General features: G+C 29.5%; 1 protein-coding gene across 1 annotated transcript; it reads right to left on the bottom strand.

Moving 5' to 3' along the window:
• Window positions 1-217: 217 nt before the first annotated feature.
• LOC107454004 (BEN domain-containing protein 5-like) lies at window positions 218-6,897 on the bottom strand. Its single transcript, XM_071179272.1, has 6 exons — window positions 6,224-6,897; window positions 5,436-5,538; window positions 4,468-4,731; window positions 2,912-2,979; window positions 1,315-1,658; window positions 218-372 (listed from the first exon to the last, which is right to left on the bottom strand). Exons 1-5 carry the CDS (start codon window positions 6,272-6,274, stop codon window positions 1,389-1,391), a joined length of 756 nt encoding a protein of 251 aa, XP_071035373.1. The 5' UTR covers window positions 6,275-6,897; the 3' UTR covers window positions 218-372; window positions 1,315-1,388.
• Between the last annotated feature and the right edge of the window lie 2,770 nt (window positions 6,898-9,667).

Raw genomic sequence — 9,667 nt, 5'->3', positions numbered from 1 at the left:
GACCAAGTGCACATGTGAAGTTAAGTTTCTCTTTTTACATGACCCTTATATGAAATAAGACCACAGCTGTAGTTGCAACCATAACTCATTTAAAATTTCAGTAAAGTGTTTAATTACCAGTAATATTTTCATTTTACAAGTTCTTATGTCAGGATTAAAAATTTTTAACAGGAAACACTCATGTGATTAAGTATTTATACAAAAGAAGACAAAGAAAGACACTTTAAAAAGATTTATTATATGCTTCTGCTCTTGCAACATTACTACAAATGTCATGGATTTTGTCCGATAAATAACGATTTCTGTGTTTTATTACAGACTCTATTTCTGAAGACTTTTCACCTTTTTTAATCAAAAATTCTTTCATTTGACCTGAAATGAAAATAAGATATGAAAGTAGAAAAAAAAATTATATAAAAATTAACGAATTTTTAAAAAAAACATTCAACTTGTTAAAATGCAGAAATAATTTAGCTTTAGATGAACTAATAGCAGTCTAAATGTGTAAAAGCCGAACATGATCTTCGGTAAAGGAACAAACCATATTTCTTAAAGTCATAATAGAAATTTAACAAATTTCAAGCAAAATGACTTTCTCTTAATCTTGTTAGTATTTAAAATATGGCCACAGAAAACTAAATCTTTATTTCAAACAATTATATAGCATTTCTCCATAAAACTTTGCATTATTAAAGTAGAAGGAACATTTCTCTGCAGTTTTTTTTTTAATTAGTGCTTAAAAAAATTGCATATAAAGTTAAACAGCAGAATTTACAATTTAACCAAATATTTTTTTTTTTTTTAGTAAATGAAAACTTGGGGTCCAAAAACAAGATGTACACTGGAATGCAGCATTTTTAGTTTTTTTATTGCAGGATATATTTTGAAAAAAGTGATTTGATAACTATTTTCCTTTTTTTACTTATACTATCAACACTGAGATAAAAATTCAGATAACTGATAAAAAAAAAATTAGCAATATGTAGTTTACAACATAAAAATTCTCAAATATATAAAAAACTCATTTTTTTTATTTTTTGTCGTTTAAGGAGATTTTCCTTTTGCACCGTGTACATCTTCATTTATAAAAGAAGTACTTTAGATTAATTAACAACATACTCTTTGAGTAATGATAAAATATTACTGACTATTTCAGTATTATCTTTATGGTTATTTATAAAATTTTTTAGTCAAAATAAACTTTTATTTATTGGTAAAAGTTTCAAGAGATAACAAAATGCACAAGTTCACTGAAAAAGTAAAATATTATTTGTACTGATAATAATTTAGCATGTTTAAATAAAATGTATATACTTGTGGAATCGTGAAATTGAAGTACGTCAGTTGGAGGTTTCCCTCCCTTAAACTTCTATATATTTAGTCCACACTCAATGGTTATTATCTGAAATAACAGCCAACTTTTCAGGCGTGAGAGGTGGTTTTGAGTCTTGCTGTGGATGGGGATGGATAGCACCTGAAACTGCTTTCTTAGGCCCGTTTCCGTTTTTGCATACTTTTCCAGTTACGGACCTACCAGCTGATGCAGCAGTTCCCCATATAGCCACAGCAAGACTCTTGGTGAATTTTCGCACATGATCCAACTGAAACAGTTCTTTATACACTGTTTTGTTGATGGAAATTCCTCCTCCAAGTTCAACCTGTAAGAAAAGCATAGCTATGATTATTTAAAAAACCAAAGAAAAATGCTAATTTAGATCACGTAAAGAGATAGAAAAAAAAGAGTGTCACAATTATGATGAAATATGCAATTTTATGATACAAACACAAACCATTATATGCAGGGGTCAGTCCAGACATTTTGTGAAATGTCCGGTTTTTGTGAAAAAATTAATCACATTCGTTCAACCAGGGTCCTGATTTTATGAATTTGTGCAAATAGGGTCTGGTTATTGCAAAAAAAAAATTTTTCAAGGAGTTTTTAAATTGTAAATAGATACAAGATTATGTTCAGCACTGTAAAATCACAAAAAAGAATTTAAATTTTCAAAAATAAACAGCAATTGCTGCTTCTAAATTGGAGATGCATCACACAAATATTTGGTATTTAGCCTATATTGCTGAACGCAGAAGATTCATTTTGGATGAATAATAGAAGAATTGCCTGCCGAAGACAAAACTTAATTCGTTTACATCTGTCTTTCTTACTTTTGCACCTGGAAAGGGTTTATTTGATGAACAAAACAATAATGAAGATAAACAAATTTGTGAAGGGTCCGATCAAAAGAAAAATCATCTTGTGAAGGATCCGTTAACGGACCCAAATTTCTTCTAAACAGACCCCTGATATGAAACTGTTAATCAGAAAACCAAAACAGCTTAATTTCTTTGCATTGAATGCTGAGCCAAGGGACCACTGATAATCAGTTGATGGTTATCCAAATCTCATTTTAGTGGGCGTAGAACACACCACCATTAATTATGAGACCTGTAAATTTAAGCAATCCAATCATTAGTCAATAATTTTGTTACAATGAAGGGAAAGAAATTTAATTTAGAGCCATGGTTGGAATTTCTTCTACAAAAACCTATATTTTTCTCCCAGGATACAAGAAAGATAAAAATCAAAAGAAATTAAACACAAAGGAAGAAACTAAAAATGACCAAAGCAATTTAGAGAAAAGTTTAATTTAAAAAAAAAAAAACTATTTTTTCACGATTTTAAAGTAATAATTCTTTTATATTCTTTATTGTTACTTTTACACAATTTTAAATTTATTATAATGATTAATTTAATCCCTAAAATCTTAAATATGTTTGAATTATTATCTAAATTATTTGTACTTTTTGAAAGTAAAACAAACGATGACAGACTTATGTCGATATCAATAAACCACTCAGCATCAAAAAATTAAGAGTTAACAAATTGATTAGAGTAGTAATTTTGCCATACCTCCATTGTTTCGGAATCACTTGCTTCTTGAATTTCAGGCAATTTTCTAGCTGTACAAGAGCATTCTACTAAAAAATATACCATAATTTTATTGTTATACAAGAAGGTATTAAGTGTTACTTCACTTTTTAATGGAATGAAAAATATAACCTTTTATGTCAATTCAAATTTCAAACGCCAGGAAAAAAAAATGCATGCATGCAAATACTCATTTAGTATACTAATGACTGATATTACCATACAGTATCAACTTACATAGAAGTTTTCAATAAAAGTTCCGTTGTGTGTTTTAAATATGTTAACAAGGAAAATATCTGGTATATCTTTTATATTTATGTTATAGGTTATAATTAAATTTTGTGAAAGAATAACAGCCTTTGAATTTTGGGAAAATTCATAAAACTAAATACAAAAGCAGATACAAATTTGTTTTTGATGCAATTAAAAAAAATTTTTTTTTCAAAAAATAACTGAATAAAAAGAATAACTTTACACTGAATAATACAAACTATTAAATAGTGGAAGTTAAAATTATTCAGGAAAACATTTGTTTAATATTTAAATTTTCGTCACAATTACAACTCAGACATGTAACAAAATGTTGCACTTTCTTAAAAATTTCATGTAAAACATTCAAGTTTTGAGAAAAATAGTTTGAGCATGGTGCATAGCCTAATCTTTCTTCAAAAAATAAGCACCTTTTAAGCACTTAAAAAAATTTTAAAGCACTATATACATTAACAAAATGCAAAATAATTAAAAATAGTTTCTGACAAAGCGCTCTTCTCTTGATTATATTAGCCATTATAAAATTATCAAGAAATTTTTCGTTTTGATATCAGAGGGTGGAAAATGAAGCCTGACATTCAGAATATCTTGCAAAATGCAGCAGAGTTGCACATGAGAGGGCAATAATCTCACCAAACCCAGCTCAGTCGGCGGACACGCAATTATTTCATTAAACATGTAAAACGATTGGCTCTTTCATACTTTTTGATTGATACAAATGATTGGCTACAGTATGCCGAAATAGATTGCAGTTGAATGAATTGTGAAAATGTTGATTAGAACAAAGTGGAAAGCCCGCTTTTGCATAATATGTGGAGAAAAAGAAAAAATGGTAAAGAAAAAAAAATTTCATTTTCAAAAAGGGAAAATTAAGCAGTTTTTAGAAACACCCAATGGAAAAAGCACCTTTTAAGGGCTTTTATAGTAAGAAAAATCGAAACATGACTAATAATAAATCTCACAAGATTTTAATGTTTAAATTTGATAATGAGAAGGTTTTTAACATTAGAAACTCAGATGGACGCTTTAAATATAAGAGAGTTTTAATTTTACACAAATCATTGTCAAAATTTAATAGAACTAATTAATAAAGTTAAGTAGAATACTATAAAATGGTATTCTAATCTTCAGAATAAGAATGGGGAGCTTTTGAAGTTTTTGAGAAAAAAATATGATCGCAAGAACCTTGAATAATTTAATAAAATAAACGAAAAAAAAATTTGCTTGGTTCTACTCCGAGCTAATATTATGAACGTTATGAAGCTTACCTTGACTAGTTGGCAAACATAAAAGCCTTTCTTGTAGCTGTCTATTCAAACTTCGCAATTGCACAACTTCGTTGTTGTCTACATTCTCAGCCTGTTTTTCTAACTGAAGAATTTTTCTCTCCAGATTTTCGATCTTCTTGTCAGCTTTCTCTTTTTCCAACATATCATAAGATGTTTTTAATTGTCTGAACATGGTACTTGGTATCACTTCAGGATCATCGTCAGAGTCTGAAGTTACGAAGCCATCAGTTTCGTTTTCTAAATCTGAAATTTTCAACATAAAACATTTTTAGAGACAAAGAATAAAAGCTTAACAGCGCTGTGTTACCATATTATGCATTTTCATTATTCTCCCACGTCACTACGTAATTCTATGTTTATCCATTACCTCCAAGTTTGTGTTATGACACCTCAACAACATAAGAACTAAAAAATTAGTTTGATAGTGTTATATGAAAATTATTCCCTATAAATTTACATTCCGAGATAAATTTACATTCCAAGATTAATTGGTCCAGTTTCAAGCTTATATTTTAATATTTCATTAAAGAATATACATAAAAGATTTTTTATATAGATCTAATAACATTCTTGGTAATATTAAAGATTTTTTTTTTTTTAAAATAAAATATTCTGCTTGTTATTTAGTATTTATTACTTAAAAACCTTCTGATAGTTGACCATGCTGGTGGTACCTTGAACAAACGCATGACTCACATATCATATGAATCTCAGTATTTTACTTTAAAATAAAGTTATTACTACAGGTTATAAAGTAAGTTAGCATAGCAAGTTAAAGCTATCAAAGAATGAGTTAAACAATACAATATCATCTCTTATTAATTCATTATACTCAAAATAAAAAATTGGAGACTTTAATAGTTATGTAACCATAAGTTCTGATCACTGCCTTGAAAGCTAATTCAGAAATGTAAAAGTTATCTTGCATTATTATTTAAGACACTTACCTAGTTTACTGAATATCTCTTTTCTTGACCTTTTTCCCTCTTCAAAAATATCGTTAGCTCTTTTTCTTTTGCCAGCATTTTCTCTATGCTTCATCTCAGCATCCTAAAAGGTGAGTATATCCAAATGTGCTTTTAGTCTACAGTATTGAAATATCAGTAATAGTATATTCCACTAAAAATAACACCCGATTTGGCAAGGAAATCTGGGTAACTGTAGATTCATCAATCTTAGTTTGTCTACTGAAGTAAGTTTTAGTCTTTATTCTAGTCAAGTCTATTTTTACATCATATTTTACAATAACATGTTCTTGGCGCATATTCCTTCACATTGGCAGATTCTTTATCTAACAGTTTTATATTATAAGGCATTCCAATGTTGTTGATTTAAATTTAATTATTTCATCTTATGTTCTTTACACATTTATTCTTTTATCAAACATTTGAAGATTTTTGTGGAAAAAATTTGTTACCCTGTGCTGTCTAAACTAATGATCCATATTAATGAAATCCTTACTCCAATAAACATAATACATTGTCATTCACCAAATTGAGTTAACTCTCAAAAACTGCATAGCAGGTCACCAGAATGTTGAGTATGCTCAGGTACCCATTTCTTTCATTCAAAATTACTTTTCTTTACAAATTAACAAAAACACTACTTCTAACTCAAAATATAAATCTGTAGCATCTTTATTTCCGCATCTAAACAAATGCTATATTTTTACTATCAAAACATAGCTTCAATTTGTAATAAAAACACAAATACTAAAAAATTTATAAACGCCTACTTCTTTCTTGCTTTTTGTTTTCTTTTTCAATCTGTAAACTAGCAACTTCATTTTCTGTGGTGATAATTTCTTCCTCGCACTGCGTAACAGGAATGGCTGGTCTTTTCAGCTTCAGGCTAGTGATGAATGAATCTAAAAAAAAATTACGAAACATAATATAACTGCAACACTTTGATATAATCTCTTGATTATTATGTTTTTTTTTATAGAAAATATTGATATATTTACCTTCTATTCGTAAAATGTGGGCAAAATAAAACCCTTCTCCTTGAGAAACTTTCCACGAATGTTTAGGTGGAAGCTCTCTGAGATCTCTCAATAAAGAGTGGCACTTTTCATCGTATTCGTTTTGGAGCGAATGGATATGCAAACTCCAAAAACTTTATAAATGTTTGTCACAAGATACGTTTCTTTCTCAAACTTCTTAATAAAGCCTACAGGCACCTTAGAAAATTGCTTATCATTAATGAAATATACGTAAGCGAACATAGTTGCGAATTGAAAATCTCAGTATAAGATTAAAATAAAATTTTTGTGGACGCTTTACATAGAAAATAGAATGGTCATTTAATCGGTTGCAGTTAAGTCATTGTATTTATACTTCCAGTTAAGTAGACCGTTTGGTTTTAGCCTTGGTTAGGTGAATTATTTTTGTTGTTGTAGTTAAGCTGTCCAATCCGNCCTCTTCAAAAATATCGTTAGCTCTTTTTCTTTTGCCAGCATTTTCTCTATGCTTCATCTCAGCATCCTAAAAGGTGAGTATATCCAAATGTGCTTTTAGTCTACAGTATTGAAATATCAGTAATAGTATATTCCACTAAAAATAGCACCCGATTTGGCAAGGAAATCTGGGTAACTGTAGGTTCATCAATCTTAGTTTGTCTACTGAAGTAAGTTTTAGTCTTTATTCTAGTCAAGTCTATTTTTACATCATATTTTACAATAACATGTTCTTGGCTCATATTCCTTCTCATTGGCAGATTCTTTATCTAACAGTTTTATATTGTATTTCTTTATATTATAAGGCATTCCAATGTTGTTGATTTAAATTTAACTATTTCATCTTATGTTCTTTACACATTTATTCTTTTATCAAACATTTGAAGGTTTTTGTGAAAAAATTTTTTCCCCTGTACTGTCTAAACTAATGATCCATTTTAATGAAATCCTTACTCCAATAAACATAATACATTGTCATTCACCAAATTGAGTTAACTCTCAAAACCTGCATAGCAGGTCACCAGAATGTTGAGTATGCTCAAGTACCCATTTCTTTCATTCAAAATTACTTTTCTTTACAAATTAACAAAAACACTACTTCTAACTCAAAATATAAATCTGTAGAATCTTTATTTCTGCATCTAAACAAATGCTATATTTTTACTATCAAAACATAGCTTCAATTTGTAATAAAAACACAAATACTAAAAAATTTATAAACGCCTACTTCTTTCTTGCTTTTTGTTTTCTTTTTCAATCTGTAAACTAGCAACTTCATTTTCTGTGGTGATAATTTCTTCCTCGCACTGCGTAACAGGAATGGCTGGTCTTTTCAGCTTCAGGCTAGTGATGAATGAATCTAAAAAAAAATTACGAAACATAATATAACTGCAACACTTTGATATAATCTCTTGATTATTATGTTTTTTTTTATAGAAAATATTGATATATTTACCTTCTATTCGTAAAATGTGGGCAAAATAAAACCCTTCTCCTTGAGAAACTTTCCACGAATGTTTAGGTGGAAGCTCTCTGAGATCTCTCAATAAAGAGTGGCACTTTTCATCGTATTCGTTTTGGAGCGAATGGATATGCAAACTCCAAAAACTTTATAAATGTTTGTCACAAGATACGTTTCTTTCTCAAACTTCTTAATAAAGCCTACAGGCACCTTAGAAAATTGCTTATCATTAATGAAATATACGTAAGCGAACATAGTTGCGAATTGAAAATCTCAGTATAAGATTAAAATAAAATTTTTGTGGACGCTTTACATAGAAAATAGAATGGTCATTTAATCGGTTGCAGTTAAGTCATTGTATTTATACTTCCAGTTAAGTAGACCGTTTGGTTTTAGCCTTGGTTAGGTGAATTATTTTTGTTGTTGTAGTTAAGCTGTCCAATCCGACAAAAGCTAATTTATTCCGATCCAGTCCATTACCTCCTCGAAGATAGAATAAATCAGCATAGTGAAAATAAATAAATAGAGAAAACAAATAAACTGCATTAATCAACTACGGACACAACTTGGTTCTGGGGACTGACGCGTACAAGGTTTGAGGATGCATCATTAAGAAATAATACACTGTGTGATAGAATCGCACAACCTGCAGCCCACCAGATTTTGATGTTTTTCCCGTTACAGCACCTGAATGTAATAATATTACTATTATATTTTCTGACTATTATATTTCCTTTTTTTTTGGATAATAAAAAAAACTGGCAATTATAAATTGTGCAAAAAATTAGTTTCTGACGTGCCAAATCTAAATCAATATAGTTTAGTTTTTCGATCGCTTTGAAAATTTTAATTTTATGCAAATATGTTACTAAGTTGACTGATACCAAGACTTGTGTCTGAAACACTAATGTTTACTTTTAAGTGACTAGATACTTGGTTACGCAGTTCTATAGTCTAAAAAAGTTGTGCATCCTATGAATTATAATAAAAATAATTTTATAAGAATATTTTATTCACTTTTCAACTGAAAACAACCCTTAATGAAACTTTGATACAATTATTGTAAGATAGTAGCTCTTTTCTCATATGTCGAAGATAAATTTCATTTCAAAGCGGTAAGTAGGTAAAAGTGTAATTTTCTAAAATCCGCTAGTTCCGCAGTGGATTGATAGTAAAGACACGGCTCTCAGTGAAACACAGCTGACTGCGGAAAATAGGAGGTTAGGTGACAAATTGCGATGGCATGTCTTCGGAGCATCCTCAGGGATGTTTCCCAAACCGTAGTCAATAACCTATTGTGCAGCTCTAGTACGATGTAAATAAAATACCTGCCAACCTAAAATCCAACTTCCGATCTCAATAATACTAACTCCTTGTTAATTAACATTGAAATTGTTTAAATTAAATATATAATGTAAAATAAAATGAATGATTATAAGTGCCCAAGTGTCTCTTCACTGTGTTCTTGTTTCACATTATGATTTTAAAAAAAATCTGTAAATTCAAAGATAAGGTGCATTTATAAATCCTGCAGGAGGCACACCTGATTTTATGCATGCCACTGACACCTCAGATGATTATGAATTTTAAGCCTTAAATTTCAATTCTTAAAAGGCTATCCATATACTCTTAAATAGATCCAACCATTCACTTCTCACTACCATGATTGATAAGCAAGCTATAAGTGAGAAACAGCCAAGAGCTCCAAAAAAGCCCGTCATCAGCGTTAAACCTAAAAAAAGCGAGACTCGAGTTGATCTCAC

This window comes from Parasteatoda tepidariorum, chromosome 3 (genome assembly GCF_043381705.1).
Source record: "Parasteatoda tepidariorum isolate YZ-2023 chromosome 3, CAS_Ptep_4.0, whole genome shotgun sequence".
NCBI classification, from domain to species: Eukaryota; Metazoa; Arthropoda; class Arachnida; order Araneae; family Theridiidae; genus Parasteatoda; species Parasteatoda tepidariorum.
Note: the sequence above shows the minus strand (reverse complement) of the source record. Positions and strands in the feature narration are given on the sequence as shown.

Excerpts from the sequence above, each read along its gene's own strand:
- LOC107454004 (XM_071179272.1), bottom strand. The coding sequence starts at position 6,274 with ATGAAGTTGCTAGTTTACAGATTGAAAAAGAAAACAAAAAGCAAGAAA. Across the intron at positions 5,539-6,223 it reads AAACAAAAAGCAAGAAAGAA|GATGCTGAGATGAAGCATAG; the intron begins GTAGGCGTTTAT and ends CTCACCTTTTAG. Across the intron at positions 4,732-5,435 it reads AGAGATATTCAGTAAACTAG|ATTTAGAAAACGAAACTGAT; the intron begins GTAAGTGTCTTA and ends TGAAAATTTCAG.